This window comes from Propithecus coquereli, unplaced genomic scaffold, assembly GCF_000956105.1.
Source record: "Propithecus coquereli isolate 6110/MARCELLA unplaced genomic scaffold, Pcoq_1.0 Scaffold9, whole genome shotgun sequence".
NCBI classification, from domain to species: Eukaryota; Metazoa; Chordata; class Mammalia; order Primates; family Indriidae; genus Propithecus; species Propithecus coquereli.
Genome location: NW_012155284.1, coordinates 4,833,435 through 4,851,694, shown reverse-complemented (window position 1 = coordinate 4,851,694; position 18,260 = coordinate 4,833,435). Strand labels below are relative to the sequence as shown.

Below are 18,260 nucleotides of genomic sequence, written 5' to 3'. Positions count from 1 at the left end.
ACATTTTCTTTCCAGTTGAATTTTAGAAATTTGTCAAGTACCTTGAAAAGGCCTACTGGAATTTAGGATCACCTTGAACTTGAAGATTAATTTGAGGGAGACCATTGTCTTACATTGAGGAACATAGTATATTTATTATTTCTTATTTTTATCATTTTATTTATTTCTTTACATTTTATTTATATCTTCTTTTATGGCCTTTAGGAACATTTCAGGGTCCCCCTCCCCACACACAAGTATTTGTACCGCCTTTCTAAACTCATTAGTTTATATATTAATAATAGATTTTCTGTTGATTCTAAGACTTTCTGGGTTAATAATTATATTGAATAAAAATTATAATTTTGTTTCTTCCTTTCTAGGTTTTATATTGCTAACTGCTTTTAGTTGCTTTTCTCTACTGGCTAGAACTTCCATTATAATGTGAAATGCCGTATTGAGAGTGAATATCTTTGTTTTGCTTTTCTGACTTAACAGAGAATGTTTCTGATATTTCATGTGGGTATGGTTAACTTGCATGGCCCAGAAGTGATTGAATTTATAACATCAAGGAATGTCCACATTCATGTGTTATTCTTTTGGGCTTTAAAATCAGAGTGTTGTTAGCCTTATAGAATGATACGGGATGCTTTCCATTTTCCTTTGTTTTAGAAAAGTTTAAATAATAAGATTGTCTCTTTTTTGAAGTTCTGATACAATTTAAGCTTTTTTATTTCTAATTTATATTTTTCTAGGAAACCATTAATTTCATCTAAATGTTCCAATTTATTGGTGTAGAATTATACATAGTATTATTTTGTAATTTAGAAGATCTCTGTGTTTTATCATCTTTCTCCTCGCTAATCTTTTTTAGGTGTCTTCTTTTTTCTTTAATCATTAATTAGCCCATAGTTTTTCTATTTTTTTTGTACATCCTAAAAGTGCTTTAAAAAATGTGTGTTTTCTGTATTCAGGAAACAAAAAGAATTCTTTTTACATGCACATATCTTAGATAAAGTTTGATAACTAAATTATTAACACTGCATATTTCTGTTTATCTATCCTTGGATTTACCAATTTCTGATGTGTTAAAATATATCATGATCATGGCCGTGTCAATTTCTCCAAGCATTTGTATTAGTTTATGCTTTATAAATTACACAGCTATGTGGTTTAAAGGTTTGTAACTGTTACATTTTCTTGGAGGATTGCAATGAACAGAAAATATTATTATTAATTTTTACCAGAAATGCTTTTTTATTTTTCTAGTTTTAGCACATCTATCTGATAAATACACATACAATTCATCTTTCTGTTCTCAATTTTTCTGTATCATTCTCTTTTAGGTAGGGTTCTTATAAATAGCATGCATTACATTTTGGGTTTTGCCTGTTTAAAAAAAGTAGAATTTAATTCACTGACATGAATTGTGAAAATTAGTATGTGTGGTATGTTTGATCCCTTGTATCCATCTTATTTTGTTTTCTATTAAGATTAACTGCTTTTTTCCTCTTTCCCTTGGTTAAACTGATGAAGTTTTCATTGCTCCTTTTCTTCTTCCCTGTAGTTGTCTAAAAGTTATAATATATCATATTTCTATTATTTTAGTGGTTATCCATCAATCCTCTTGCCAAATATGATAAGAACCCTAGTACACCATCATTCCCTCTCATACTTGTCCATGTTGGGATTTTGGTTCCAGTTTATTATTAACATTTATTTTTTACATTATGTGTCAACAATTATTTTTACACGTTGATGGATTTTATAGGTAGAATTCTTTGTCCACTTTTTTTTTTTTTGATTCTGCTTTTGTCTGTCTTGGTTGTGTTTCTTTTGTTGTTGTTTAACTGTTTTTAAGAGACATGATCTTACTATGTTGCTCAGACTGGAATGTAGGGGCTATTCACAGGTGCGATCATAGCTTACTGCAGCCTTGAACTCTTGGCCAAAAGTGATCCTCCTGCCTCAGTTTCCAAAGTAGCTGGGACTATAGGCATGCACCACTGTGTCAGGCTCTGTCTCCAATTTTTTTTAAAAAAAATTCTAATACAGTTTATCTTTAAGCAATCCTTTTAGAAAGGGTCTATATGTGGTAAACAGATATAGTCTTTGCTTGGCTGAAAAATGACTGTGGTATCCTTAAAATTTTAATGGTCATGTCCTTTGCCTCCTGGCCTCCTGAACTGATGTCAATACTGATGAGAAATCTGATACCATTCTCGTTCTGGTTCTTTCTTAGGCAAGCTGCTTTTTTCTACACTTTGGAAAATATTAGGGTAGTTATCTTCTTTTCTAGAATTTCACCAGGATGTGGTCATCTTTTTTTTTTTTTTTTTTTTGAGACAGAGTCTCACTCTTTTGCCCGGGCTAGAGTGAGTGCCGTGGCGTCAGCCTAGCTCACAGCAACCTCAAACTCCTGGGCTCAAGCAATCCTCCTGCCTCAGCCTCCCAAGTAGCTGGGACTACAGGCATGCGCCACCATGCCCAGCTAATTTTTTCTATATATTTTTAGTTGTCCGATTAATTTCTTTCTATCTTTAGTAGAGACGGGGGTCTCGCTCTTGCTCAGGCTGGTTTCGAACTCCTGAGCTCAAACAATCCGCCCGCCTCGGCCTCCAGAGTGCTAGGATTACAGGCGTGAGCCACCGTGCCCGGTCTTTTTTTTTTTTTTTTTTTAAATTTCAGAATATTACGGGAATACACACGTTTGGTTACATAAATTGCTTTTGTACAGTTTGAGTCAAAGATATATGTGTGCCCATCAATCCAATAGTGTGCATTGTACCCGTTATGAGTGAATTTACCCATCCTCTCCTACCTCTCCCACCTGCTTGAATTCTGTTGAATTTTATACCATATGTGCTTGTGTTGATCAATTATTTCCAATTTAATAGTGAGTACATGTGGTATTGTTTTTCCATTCTTGTGATACTTCACTTAGGAGGATGGTCTCCAGTTCCATCCAGGTTGTTACAAAAGGTATTAGTTCACCATTTTTTTTTATAGCTGAGTAATACTCCATGGTATACATACATCACATTTTATTAATTCACTCATGTATTGATGGGCACTTGGGCTTGTTTCCACATCTTTGCGACTGTGAATAGTGCTGCTATAAACATTTGAGTGCAAATGTCTTTTTTATAAAATTTCTTTTTTTTCTTTGGGTAAACACCCAGTGGTGGGATTGCTGGATCAAATGGTAGGTCTACTGTTAGTTCTTTGAGGTATCTCTCCATTCTACTTTCCATAGAGGTTCTATAGTTTGCAGTCCCACCAACAGTGTGTAAGTGTTCCTTTTTCTCTGCATCCACTCCAGCATCTGTTGTTTTGGGACTTTTTGATAAAAGCCATTCTCACTGGAGTTAGGTGATAACTCGTTGTGGTTTTGATTTGCATTTCCCTGATGATTAGAGATGTTGCACATCTTTTCATATGTTTATTAGCCTTTATTCTATCTTCTTTTGAAAAGTTTCTGTTCATATCGTTAGCCCACTTTTCAATGGGGTTGATTTTTTTCTTGCTGATTTGCTTGAGTTCTTTGTAGATTCTTTTATCAGTCTTTTACCAGATGTATAGCATGCAAATATTTTCTCCCATTCTGTAGGTTGTCTGTTCACTCTATTGATTGTTTCCTTGCCTGTGTAGAAGCTTTTTAACTTAATCAGGTCCCATTTATTTATTTTTGTTATTGCTGTGATAGCTTTTGGGGTCTTCTTCATAAATTCTTTGCCTAGGCTGATATCAAGATTTTCCAGCCTCTTCTTCCAGAATTATTATAGTTTCATGCCTTAGGTTTAAGTCTGTTACCCATCAGGAATTAATTTTTATGAGTGGTGAATCATGTTTCAGTCTTTTACATGTGGCTATCCAATTTTCCCAGCACCATTTATTGAATAGGGATTCTTTTCCCCAGTGTATGTTTTTGTCTGCTTTGTCAAAGATCAGATGGTAATATAAGGATGCTTTTATATCTGGGTTCTCTGTTCTGATCCAGTGGTCTATGTCTCTGTTCTTGTGCCAGTACCATGTTGTTTTGGTTACTAGAGGCTTGTGGGGTAGCTTGAAGTCTGGTAAATTGATGCCTCCCAATTTGTTCTTTTTGCTTACGGTTGCTTTGTCTATACAGGGTCTTTTCTGGTTCCATATAAAGAATTATTTTTTCTAGACCTGCAAAAAATGATGTTATTTTAATGGGGATTGCACTGAATCTCTAAATCACTTTGGGTTGTATAGACATTTTAACAATGTTGAGTCTGCCGATAGATGATATGTTTTTTCATATGTGTTTTTCTTTCTTCAGTGATTCGTAGTTCTCTCCGTAGAGATCTTTCACCTTCTTGGTTAAATATTTTCCTAGGTATTTTATTTTCTCTGTTGATATTGTGAAAGGTATTAAGTCTTTGATTTGATTCTCGGTTTGTTGTTGGTGTATAGGAATGCTACTGATTTGTGTACCTTGATTTTGTAAACTAAGACTTTGCTGAATTCATTCATCAATTCCAGGAGTCTTTTGGCAGAATCTTTGGGGTTTTCTAGATATAAGATCTTATCATCAGCAAAGAGTGATAGTTTGACCTCTTTTTTCCCCATTTAGATACCCTTGATTTCCTTTTCTTGCCGGATTGCTCTGGCTAGGACTTCCAGCACTATATTGAATAGAAGTGGTAACAATGGGCAACCTTGTCTGGTTCCAGTTCTAAGTGGGAGTGCTTTCAATTTTTCTCCATTTAGTATGATGTTCTCTGTGGATTTGTTATATATTGCTTTTATATTTTTGAGGTATGTTCCATCTATGCCTGTTGTTAAGATTTGTTATCATAAAAGGGTGCTGAATTTTGTCAAATGCTTTTTCTGCATCTATTGAGAGAATCATATGGTCTTTGCTTTTGCTTCTATTTATAGATTTGTGTATGTTGAATCATCCTTGCATTTCTGGGATGAAGCCTACCAGGTCATGGTGGATTATTTTTTTGTTGTGCAGCTGAATTAGGTTTGCTAAGATTTTACTGAGAATTTTTGCATCTATATTCATAAGGGATATTGGTCCGTAGTTTTCTTTTTTTGTTGTGTCCTTTCCTGGATTTGGTATCAAGGTGATATTGGCTTTGTACAATGAGTTGGGGAGGATTCCTTCCTTCTCGATCTTATAAAATAATTTCTGCAGTCCAGGTACTAGCTTTTTGTAGGTCTGGCAAAATTCAGCTGTGAAACCATCAAGTTTGGGACTTTCTGTGTTGGAAGATTTTTTATTGCTGCTTCAATTTCATTACTTGATATTGGTCTGTTCAGGAGTTCTATTTCTTCCTGATTCAGCCTAGGGAGGTTGTTTCCAAGAATTTGTCCATTTCCTCAATGTTTTCAAGTTTATGTGCATAGATATTTTTATAGTATTCAGAGATGATATTTTGTATTTCCATGGTATCAGTTGTAGTATATCCTTTTTCATTTCTGATTGAGAAATCTCAATCAGAAATGGGTCCTTCCTTTGTTGTTTCTGGTTAACCTAGTGAAAAGCCTGTCGATTTTGTTTATGTTTTCAAAGAACCAACTTTTTGTTTCATTAATTTTCTGTATAATTCTTTTATTATTGATTTCATTTAGTTCTGCTCTGACCTTAGTTATTTCTTTTCTTCTGCTGGGTCTGGCACTGGTTTGCTCTTCCTTTTCCAATTCCTTGAGATGATGCATCAGATTATTGATTTCTGATCTTTCTGTCTCTTGGATGTAGGCATTTAAGGGTACGGATTTTCCTCGTAGAACTGCTATTGCAGAATCTCACAAATTTTAGTAACTTGTATTCCCTTTGTCATTTAGTTCAAAGAATCTTTTGATTTTCATCTTAATTTCCTCCTTGACCCAATAATCATTCAGTAGTAGTTTGTTTAATTTCCTTGACTTTTAGTAGAGTTGAGTGCTTCTTTTGAATTGATTTCTAATTTTATTCCAGTGTGGTCTGAGAAGATACATGTTATAATTTTTATTTTTTTAAGTTTGTTGAGACATGTTTTGTGGCCTAGGATGTGATCAATCTTAGAAAATATTCCGTGAGCTGATGAGAAGAACATATATTGAGTAGTTTTGCAGTAAAATGTTCTTTAAGTGTCTGGTAGGCCCATTTGTTCTGGAGTTCTGTTTAAGTCCACTGTTTTTTGTTTATTTTGTACTTGGAGGTTCTGTCCAGTTCTGTCAGTGGGGTGTTGAAGTCCTTGGCTATACGATGCTCCTGTTTATCATTTTGTTTGGATTAAGTAGGGTTTGCCTTATGAATCTGGGCATACCTGTGTTAGGTGTATAAATATGTAGGATTTTTATGTCTTCTTGTTGAAGTGTTCTCTTCACCATTATATAATGACCGTCTTTGTCTTTCTTTACTTTTGTTGATTTGAAGTCTATGTTATCTGACATGAGAATGGTTATACCAGCTTTCTTTTAGTTTGCATTTGTATGGAGTATTGTTTTCCATCTCTTTACCTTGAGTCTGAATGAGTCTGTGTGGGTTAGATGCATTTCCTGGAGACAGAAGATATTTGGCTTGTATTTTTTTTATCCATTCAGCCAGCCTATGTCTCTTCAGTGGGGAATTCCAGCCACTCACATTTATTGAAAGAATAGATAAGTGGGGTGGATTTCTGTTCATCTTGTTGCATAGAACTTTATTCCTTTGTTTTACCTCTTGAGCCATTGTGGTATCTGGGCTTTGACCTTTAGCTTTTGGGTGATTTTACACTGGGGGTTGTCTATTGTGCTAATCCAGTATAATGCAGATCTGAGTACTTCCTGCAGGGCAGGTCTAGTTATGACAAATTTCCTCAATGTTTGCTTGTCTGGGAAAGACTTAGTTTCTCCATCAAATGTGAAACTTAGTTTTGCAGGGTACAAAACTCTAGGCTAGCAGTTGTTCTGTTTAAGAAGATTGAAGATGGGGGCCCACTCCCTTCTGGCTTGTAAGGTTTCTGCTGAGAAGTCTGCTGTTATTCTGATGGGTTTTCCCTTGTAGGCCAGTTGTTGCTTACATCTAGCTGCTTGTAGAATTTTCTCTTTCATTTTGACTTTGGCCAGGTTGATTACTATGTGTCTTGGAGATGTCCTATTTGCTGTAGATCTTCCCATAGTTCTATGACCATCTTGTATCTGGATGTCTGGATCTCTGGTGATACTAGGGAAATTTACTCAATAATTCCCTCAAAAAGATTTTCTATGCTGCTTCTCCCTCTGGGATACCTATAATTTGTATGTTTGTTCACTTCACGTAGTCCCATATCTCTCTAAGTGATTGCTCTGTCTTTGTTGTTCTCTTCCGTCTTCTTTAAATGACTGAGTTAGCTCAAGATCCTTGTCTTCAAGCTCTGAGATTCTTCCTTCTCCTTGGCTTAATCCGTTGCTGAAACTTTCTGCTGTGTTTTGAAAATCCCTGAATGACTCTTTCATTTCTTTAAGTTCTATTATATCTTTCCTAATTGTGTACAGTTATTTCATGGCTTTTTCATTCATATCCTGAAATATTTTTTGGGCTTGTGTTAATTTTCAACTTTCTCTTCAATTTCATTCATCTTATTTGCCATCCATATTCTGAATTCCATTTCTGTCATTTGACAATTTTCTTCTAGTTGGAGTTCACTGCTGTAGCTCCATTGTGATCCCTTGGGGGTGTTGATCTGTTTTGATTTTTCATGTTGCCAGGGTTCTTTTGCTGGTTTTGTCTCATCTGAGACCTCTTTTCTCATTTTAGGGCTAATAAGTTTTCTGGAAACTCTCCTACTTGATTAAAGGGAGGTCACTAGATGGTGCTCTTTTTTCACCCCCTACTGTGGAATGTTGACACAGGGGCCAGGTGTGTGCACTAGAAGCCTGTAATGTAGCTGTTCTGACTCGTTCTGTTTGCCTGTGATTGTTCCTGCTCTAGTCTGTGCTGAATGCTGTTTATGTTGGGTTTTGGGCTGTTCACCAGATAGTTGTAGGATGTTCGAGTTGGGAGCTGGGCGAGACCCTCTTCACTGAGGCTGGTGTTGTGGGGATTGCTCTACCCAGGTTTTCCCCACAGAGTTAACAGCAGTAGCTGGATGCAGTTGTGGGTTCCCAGGTTGTGTGCATTTGCTCAAACAAGGTCGCAGTGTACTGGCGGCTTGAGGCTTGGGGGTCCCTGGCAGGGTGTTGCACTTTGGAGCAATTCTTTTGGCCCTGCTGCAGTGGTGGAGGCTCTGGGGTGGAGACTTGGGGATAGTGTTTCGGGTCTGGTGGGGTTCTGGAGGCACAGAGGCAGAGAGTTGGGCTCCGGGGTGAGAGCCTCAGAGTGGGGATTGGGAAGGAGCCAGAAGCAGAGCTTCTGAGCAGGGTGGAAGAGCCAGAAACAGGGCCATGCAGATGTTGGGGCTGATTCGACCTGGAGGGCAGGGTCAGGGCCAAGCAGGCAGGAGGGATTTGGGGCCTTGGGGGCGGAGTCAGGGCGAGCAAGTGGCAGGCTGTTCCACATGCTCAGGGGCCCCCCCGGATGCCAAGTCAGGTGGGCAGATGTCAGTTCTGGCGGCCGAGGAACTGGGGAGTTCTCCACTCCTCAACCAGGACCTGCTGAAGCAGTCGCCCAAAGCCTCTCAGGTCGGAGCCTCCTGTGCCCCAGTCAAATCCATGCTCACCTCCCATTGTGCTCTAGGGGAGCAGTGCTTGGCTTCAATTCACCGGGTATGGCTCAGGGAAGCCACAGTCAGTCCACTCCCTCCCCGGCCCTGTGCAGACCTGGCATGGCGCACCCAAGAGTTCAGGATGGCTTTAGCTGCTGCCCAATGCCCACCTTGCCTGTTGTCCAGTACAGTGGCTCTGCACAGACTCCAGGCAGGTCCTCGGTACGACAAAGCAAAGGGCTGTGGGGGTGGTGGGAGCCATCTTGCAATTCAGTTCACACTGCGCCAGTGAGCCTGGTGTCCCAGTGCGCTCTATTGTTCCCGGAGCATTCTCTGATCTTGTTTTATATATATATATTACCCGTCACCTTTTTTCCCCACTCTTGAGTGTCCCATGTTGCTTCTCTGTGATTTCACAATGCTGCTTCAGAGAAGACCGATCATTATGTAGGCAGTTGCCTGCACCTTTCACTTCTTTCCTTGGGAGCCATGCTGATAGGGGGCTTCTAGTCCGCCATTTTTTCCCCCCGCAGGATGTGGGTTTGAGTTTTTCTTATTCATCCTGTTTGGCCGTTGATGAGCCTTTTCAATCTGAAGGCTTGTGCATTTCTTTTCTTTGGGAAAATGTTCTTATATAATTTATTTTTAAAATTATTTCTTCCCTCCATTTTCTCTTTTCTTTCCTTCCAGATCTCCTATTAGATAAACTGATCCTTTTAACTTTTCTTTCCTATTCTGCCTCTCTGCCTTTTTCCTTCTATTCCAGTTGATTTTCTTGACCCTTTCTTCTAGAACACTCTAAATCAGTATTCAGCTATGTCCATTCCATTATGCTTTTACTGAATTTCTTTTGGTATTATATTTTTAAATTCCCAAGAATACTTTTAAAATTTTCTAGTTGTTCCTTTTTCATAACACACAGTATATTCTTACTTTATGGATACAGTGTTCTCTTGATCTATTAGTTATAATTTTTAAAAATATCTTTTCTCTTTTTTAAACTGTTTGCTCCCTTCATGGTCAGTGGGTCTTCGTATTAGTTGCTGCTTTCCTTCAAAAGTTTGGTCATCCTAAGTTGTCCATTTATGTTTATAATGAAGGACTAGGCTTAACACACACGGCAAGTTCTGCTACCTATTCGTTATAAGATTTTAGACCAGTTTCTTAATCTTCTTGTGCCTCAGTTTACTCATCTATAAAATGGGGTAATAATACTTACAGGATGACAGATTAATGCTCTAAAATAAAAACATTAAAAAAAATATTGGCTGGGTATGGTGGCTCATGCCTGCAATCCCAGGACTTTGGGAGGCCAAGGCAGGAGGATCGCATAAGCCTAGGAGTTTGAGAGCAGCCTGAGCACCATAATGAGACCCCATTTCTACAAAAAATAAAAAAACCTAGCTGTGTGTGTTGGCACACATCTGTGGTCCCAGCTACTTAGGAGGCTGAAGGAGGCGGATTGCCCAAGCCTGGGAGTTTGAGGTTGCAGTGAGCTATGATGATGCCACTGTACTCTACCCAGGGTGACAGAGTGAGATCCTGTCTTGAAAAAAAAATTAATAAAACTTACAATATTTTTGTGAGAATTAAACAAATTGACACATCTAATGCAAGTGTTCAGAACAGTACCTAACACACTGCAAGTACTTGATAAATGTTAGTGACTATTACTACTATAAGTCACCTTTTCCTTAGGTGAGCTGACTGAGTGGGTGAGATACTGACTGGTTATATGGACATGAAGTTGGAAGGCAGGTAGGCAATGGTCTTTCCTCTCCACCAACAGATTTAAGATTGGCTTTACTCTAGTGATAAAGGATTTGAGAATATCGTGGGTAGATATTCTCTTGGATGGAGCTGCATTTCAACTTATTTCTGACCATCCTTGCCTCCTTCACACAAACTCAAACGTGCTAAACACTCTTGGGTTCCCACGTCTACACCAAAAGTCTTTCCCAGGCAAGTGGTTCATTTTCTTTGCAGTGCTTTTTTTAGGTCTCAAATTAAATGTGTCTGCTGCCTGCTGCTGGGGGTAAGGTTGGAGAACTGGGGGTTAGAAGTAGTTTTTTAATTCTCTGATGACCATATTAACTTTTCTTTTCACTTATTCACTGTATGCTTGATATTGTGTCAGATTTGTTTTAACAATTATAAGCAGTTTTCTCCCACGGGTGTTTTGCCCTGCATTTTTATTTTCTCTGGTATTGTTTATCTGCTCTTATTTGCTTTCTAGCTGTCAATAATTCTTCACAATTTCTGGTAAGCTAATGACCTTCTTTCTTATTCTTTTGGTGTTCATTCTCTTTTAAAGAATGTATTTTCTGTCTTTTTGATGGAAAGGAAAGGTGAATACAAGTGCTCAGTCCTCTAACTTGTGCCAAGCCATATTATTTTTCATACTGGTTAATACATTCATACCTACTAATTATAAGGATGAGGATCTGTTTATGCACTGAATCAACTTTTAGAGAGATATATTTATGTATACCATGCGTCTATTCAATCTCAATAAATTTAATCAAGAACTTAATTTGATAACAATTTAAAATGCAAAGCAAAAAGGAGACATTAACACTTACCAAATATCCCTATAACTATATAGCTTTATGTAATAGTTCTGTCTATATCTATTTACCTATAGATATAACTATAATGATATAAAATTAACCTAGAAGCTAAGGTAGGATCATTTTACTCTTATTCCTTTTCTTCTAATAAACAGAAGAGAACCTCAAAGGTTTATAGTACATGTTTCTGAAGGCTTCTGCATTTCCGAAGGCATCTTATCAAATATACTTATTACCTATAATTTTATGTATTGATTTGTATAATATATTTCAAGGAAAAAATTCAATATCAGCCATTCTTGCTTTTTTTTCTTTTTATTGAACTACCAAGAGTAATACAGCACATCACTAAGCAAAAAGTGCTATTTACTATGCAAAAGGCAAAGTCAGTGATTGGCATCTAAGACCAATTGATCTACCCATTACCACACTATCTCCCTACCCCCACTAGCACTACTATGAAGCTATTGATTTAAACACTGTCGATCGGTTTCCATTTTGTGATTTTGGGCAGGCCAATTAAGAAAGTGAGTAATTGTGATTACACTGCTTCAGGATCAATTACATTTGATGCAAGACAAAGTGCTCTTTTTGGAACATAGAAAAAATAATTTTTGATCTAGCATGCTTTTGTGCTTAATAAAATCTAAAATAAATAACTAATTTATACCTTTACAACAGAAAAATAATAATGTAAATGCTTAGAATAGCTAAGACTATTTTCTATGTCAAATAAATTTACTATTTTCCTAAAATTAGTTTAAAAGAAATGGAGAAAAAAATTGCTCATACTTCCCAACATAAGATAAAAATCAAATATACCTGCATATTTATCCCTAAAGGGACTTAGTTAATTGTGAAAGACAAAATGCAAATCATGTCCAACAGACTACAAAGGAGTTCTTTGTAATAAAAATATTGGGGAAAAAAAACCCTAACATAGGAATCAAAAGGTTCTTTACATAAATTGATAAGAAAAAGCAATATTTTTAGCTCTTAATTTTGGTCTAACTTGGTACATGAGCTTTGTCATTGGGTTCACATTGTCCAAATCATTAAAATGAATATACCTCTAGTGTTGGAGGCAAATCTATTTGGAGTGATGTTACTCATAGTCTGGTGTTCAGTAATATTGATCTGTGTTGTTTGTCTAATAGAAAAATAATAAACAATTACTAGGCAATGTTGGGAAAAGTAATCAGTTTTTATATATCACTAATATAGCAGACCTCCCAAAACATAAAGGTGATGATCTGCATAAAATCAATGTGTTGTGCTACATTGCTTATATTTATCACTGCAGGTTCTCGGCAATAAAAAGTATAATATTAGGCCTGAGTCACTGGTAAACTGAAAAGGTGTACGAAAATGAAAGGTTCACTATATTTAATCTATAAATCTATTTTAAAATGTCCATTTCTAAAACCTGAAGATTTTTAATCATAACAAATTCTATTCTAAGCTGGCTAAAATTTAGATAAATAAAATGTCTCAATTCTTTTTAGAATAAAAACAAAGCAACTTTAACTCAAAGTAACAAATTGTGCCCTATATCAGAAAAATAAAAAAGAAAAAGAGTTCAAGGATAATACTCAAAGACGTATGAATATAGCATGTACTAAATTGTACTAATTTGCTAATAGACACTGAATTTCATCAAAAATGTATAAAACATTATATAAAAACAATAACAACAAAATCCTATCCTAAAGAAGCTATTTTGAATAGTATTCAGCTATGAAAGCTTTGCCAACTGCATAAATATTCTTTTGATTTTTATTAAAAGCAGTTTGTAAATTAAAGTAAAAAGGAAGATAATTTATGGGTTTTAGGTACTGGCAGTATCAATAATATTCCACTGAAGAAGCTCAAGATAAAATGTATGATGATTCAAAAGATATCTTCTCTGGGTCTATTCAATAATATTAAAGTTTTTAATTTCTCCTGGATTTTCCTCAAGGATTTTCTCATAAATTTTCCAAAACTGTAGCATTAAGATAAGTAAACATTTACTTAGCAGTGTCTTCTTTCTTTAACCAAAAAACTATGAATTTCAATCACATACGGCAGACAGTAATGCTAGGTGTGTAATAAACACTAAAAATACACATACTGCACACAATTTGTACAACTATTCCATGGCAATCTAAACATCGTCAAAGCAAAACACATTTGTTTAAATGTTTTGTCTTTCACAGAAAAAAAGCTGTTGAAAGCCTACTTTTTGATCTGCTATCCATAACAAGTGATATAAAAAACAGAAGAACAATTGAACTTACCACAACTGGAAACTGGCAGTCTGAGTAGAATCACAAAAGTCAATACCCATTGAAACAGTAATGGATCCCTCAGGCTCAAGAGAGTCTAGGAAATGAGATAATTTAGACATGAAAACATGGAGGTGTGAAAAAGAGGCAAACTAAAAACTGAAAATGTACGTAATGTTTGTAGTTTGATTAAAACAGTCAAATTTAATGACGCTTTATAAGAAAAATTTCAAACTGATAATATTAAAGCAAATTATAAAGTAACCTCAGCATTCTGCTAGAAGGTTTTCTTTTTCACAACTTAATTCTATACATACTCCAATAAACATATTATATCTATTTGTTTCAGAAACTTTGTTTCAGAAACATACTTTCCTGAGAAATTTCACGATTTCCATTATTGTCTCTATAGGCATTGAGAGTGAGAAGGAAATAAATGTGCTCCTGTTTGGCACACCTCTAATGGACTTTGGGATCTTAAAAGAGATTAGCTACTTAAAACTCAAATATTTATTCTAGATCTAAAAAGTAATTTTTAAACAATGTTCCCAATTTTCAATGGAAAAAATCCTAAATTTAAAAATGCAAATTAAAGCAAAGTTGGAAGAAAAAATTAAGATGTACTCAGAAATTAACCAAAAGAATTGGCATTATTGAAACCAAAATAAGTCTAAATACATTATTTAAAACATTACTGAAATAAAACTTACTGACACATTAGATTATCTTGACAGAACAAATAATAAAGGGACATTTTATAGATTTGGAATTTCTGAAGCTTCATCTATCAACTAACCAAGTATGAGAAATAACTATACCAATATCCAATATAGTACTGTTTTTTTTTTTTTCAGCTAACCATGAAAAAATTTAAGGCAAACAACAGAATTTCATTCTTTTTATGACTCCAAAGTTTGGCTATACCTTAGAATAACTGAGGAGATCTTAAATGTGTATGTATATATAATATATATTTTTATGTAGAAACTAACCACTTTTTATTTCCACTTTGCCCAAAATCTTCAGTGTAACTGCAGCCATACCATACAACAGCTTTATATTTAGCTTTATGTACTCTGCATACATCTTGTCACATGTAGTTATATTTTAGCAAGCACACTTCCAATTCAGTAGACTGTGACGATCCTAGGTCTTGTTGGTAAGTATGATTTGCCATGTAATACTAACCAGGACAGAGATGATGGTACAGTTGAAATAATAATTCAGTAAGTTTAATGTATTAAGAATTATGTTTATGTCTCATAGGCTCAATGAAGATTAGGCATTATAAGAGAGTACTTGTTTGATGCTGACTTTAAAATGCTATTGGTTTGTTCAGTGGTATAGATGTTGGTTTGCTGATTCTAGTTAGAATTTCATTTGTTTATAAACCTAACACTTGCCAGGATGCTGCTTAAATACCAGAAGACTTGCTGCCTAAATCTTTGGCAAATATATTTATTTACAATAGGGTAAAAAAAAAAAATATATATATATATAAGGCACAAAGAATAGCCGTAAGCTCTCTGCACTGTATTCAGTGACTTTGTGTTAATAGCTGACGAATTTGAATTCAGCTAAGATTTTACTAGTTACTATACAACTGTCACATCAAAGTAGGTGGCATCCCATGTGATTTAATTTTTCATTATTAATAATCGCATTTAATGATTAATGCAAAATTTATATATATGTGCTTAATGCCTTCTTCTGTGCCCTAAATATACTGGGGTTCGGTCTTGTTTGTATCTGACACGACATTGGTAGCAAATGCCATCATCTCCAAAATATTATGGCATTCATGATTTAGATCTCTCTTCATCATGTATCCTTGTATTTCATTTGACAAAGTGACAGCTCTCAAGATGCCTTGTTGATAGCACTCTTTGACACTGTTTGATACTGTCTTCAGTCTTAAGATAATTAACTGTGAGCTTAGTGCCATCTTAATTCTGGAGAACAGTTCGTGATCAATGGCATGTTTTATTATATAGATGCTTTAAGAGCAAAATGATCAGCATAAAATTATTCACATAACGGATTTTTATATTTGGAGCCTGCTAAATTGGGAAAGCTTACCCAACTAGGGGACTATATTTGGATAATGCTTCTAGATTTGCTGTTATATACTTACGATGGCTATGTAGAAAAGGCTGAACAATGCTGGCTCTGTTATACCACATCATTAATAAGGAAAAATGAAATCACATAGGATGCTACGTACTTTGATGTGACATATATGCAGTAACTAGTAAAATCTTAGCTGAATTCAAATTTGTCAACTGTTAATGCAAAGTCACTGAATATAGTGCAGAGAGCTTAAGGCTATTCTTTGTGCCTTAAAAAAAAATCTCTTATATACTTGGTCCCTTTGGGAAAAAATGGCACACTATTCCTAATATTCTTGCAAGGAATCCAGTTTCATGCTAAAGGCAGGGCCAAATCTAGACAAAAATCATCACATATTAAAAAATAGACAAAAGTAAAACAGATTGCTGACAAATAAGAAAACTGTTGGACTCCTTAATGTGCATATATACTTAATAAATAAAACAAAAATCTCACCTCTCTTATTTCACAAAAACATGAAAATATGGTATTTGTTTGTTGCATTGTTAAGATGTTTTTGGAGGACTGATTTATATAATCTATAACTCTACTGTAATCTATTGGTAATAGAGTGGTGTTATACACAAATACATATCACACATGGGAAAGAACTCAGTATCTTGAAGGCATTCAATAAATGCCAACAAAATGAATGAAACATACAGTCATAAAAATTTGTCTAAAAATGAAAAAGAAAAGCCTATAACTAGCACTAAGGCAATGGTATACATTCATATTTTATTTCTGTGTTAAGGTCATACTGTGAAATTTATTATATTTATTTCTTCTATTCTACATAGGCCAACAAAAGGTCAACTCATCAACTCATTATGCCAGCTCAAAGAAAAATTAATACTGTTCTACTGTTCTAACCTTTGGATAACATTTTCAACCTTCAGACAATTCATATATTAGCCGCTTGACACTTCTTAAACTAATTTTTTTAACGAGGTAAAAAAGACTGGATTACAAGCAATAAAAAAGAACACAAATTTGGATATTCTATAATTCTTTGGCAATATATTAATGTCACAAATTAATTAAATAAAAATCAGGATAAGTTGTATTCTTTAAATTGTCTTAATTATCAAAACATTAAGAAACGATATTAAGTGGATTCTGAAATCAGCTTACTTCAACTCTTCTTTTCTTTGGTTGCTTATAAAACTTTGCCAGGTTTTACTGATCGGAAATTGTTCTATTTCTTTGAGTAAAAATATAACACAAAGAATGACTTCCTTTACTGAATGACTCATGAAAATACAGGAGAGAATTCAGCAATGCCAAAGAGTTCATACGAAGATGAAGAAAAATGGAATAGTGATGTGAAATAATGAGTAAAGAAGGCCCGATTACCGAATTTGAGTTCATGCTGGTCAAAAGGCTTTGTTCACCTGAACTATTATATTGTAAAAGGGAGCATTCTGACTGTAACATTTGGAGGATACAATGACACACACCTTATATCACTTTTAAGTGAAGTTTTGCCTGAAGCTTCTCTCAACTAAACCTTAGGACTATCTCTACTTACCAAAAAACAGAAAGAATAGAGATAGACATTCTAAATATTATACTATGTCAAATTCAAAGTAAGACATATGATTGTTACACCTAATTTTTAAAGGGTATATTTTTTAGCAAAATACTTAAAAAATGTAAAGGGGATGATAAATGGCCACTGACACTTAGTTGGGAAGACAGTACGATGCAGTGGGCACAGAGGCAACCTGGAAAGCACAGGCTGCAACAACAGCTGGTTGTTGCACGTGGGAATATAGGACCAGTACTGCCATATCTTATGCTTTGTTCTAAGAAAAGTGAGATTTCTTTTTTTTTTTAATGTAAAAACATCTTGATTTTTAAATGATGACAACAGATTAAAAATATTTAAAAACATGATATGGGTAAATACCAGTACTCTACTATGGGCTGTTCTATATTCTATGCATAGAGAGGAAAACAAGCAGAATAATAATGTACATCCTCTCAGTCTTTGCTCCCTCCACTCTTCAATTTACAGAACGTGAAGGGAAACAGAAAAGGGTCTTGAGATATGGGAGTATGGTATTCAAAAAGGCAGACTGATTTTCTTGCTTTTAATACACAATAAGCCACCTAAAATCATGCAGGGAATGAAGCTGACCAGGAAGAGAGGTGGGGGAAGGTGATGCAGATAGGTAAAATAGGAGGGCAATTTTGATTCTGCAGATCTATCTTTCATCACTACTGGTATTACTATTGCTGGGACCTGATTCACTAAGGGCAAACAAATATATTTATCTTGTATGATAAATTCAGTTTATAAAGGGAAAACAAATATGAACTGAGTATGCTAATAGTCAATAAGATAATATTCTATTTTACTATTTTACTAAAAATTATTCTCTTTTACTTTTAAAATGAACACATTTAGTTATCAAATATAGTTAAGATTTTAAATGAGAATTAATACTTACCTATTGGATTAAAAACATGCATTTGTATGCCTATAGGAAGTTTTTTTTCCCCTATGTGGATATTTTCTATCTTTTGATCAGTAGTATTATTCAATGTTATTTGTACAGAGACCATCTTATCACCAAAAATGCAAGGCTGTCTTGGAAAGTAATAATTGGCAGCTAGTCCTTTTCCACTCATTCGATGAAGCAGCACATGAGTTTTCATTGGTACAAAGACAGGAGTAGAGACCTATTGCGCATAGGAAAAAGAAAAAA

The 18,260-nt window shown here is 35.1% G+C and overlaps 1 protein-coding gene across 1 annotated transcript in view; it reads right to left on the bottom strand.

The window, feature by feature from the left end:
* AP3B1 (adaptor-related protein complex 3, beta 1 subunit) overlaps positions 1–18,260 on the bottom strand; it is a 271,170-nt gene that overhangs the window by 24,531 nt on the left and 228,379 nt on the right. The window contains exons 22-23 of the mRNA XM_012664483.1: positions 18,003–18,234; positions 13,450–13,534 (exon numbers count right to left, since the gene is read on the bottom strand). Coding sequence (XP_012519937.1) covers positions 13,450–13,534; positions 18,003–18,234 — 317 coding nt within the window. The remainder of the gene's footprint in view (positions 1–13,449; positions 13,535–18,002; positions 18,235–18,260) is intronic.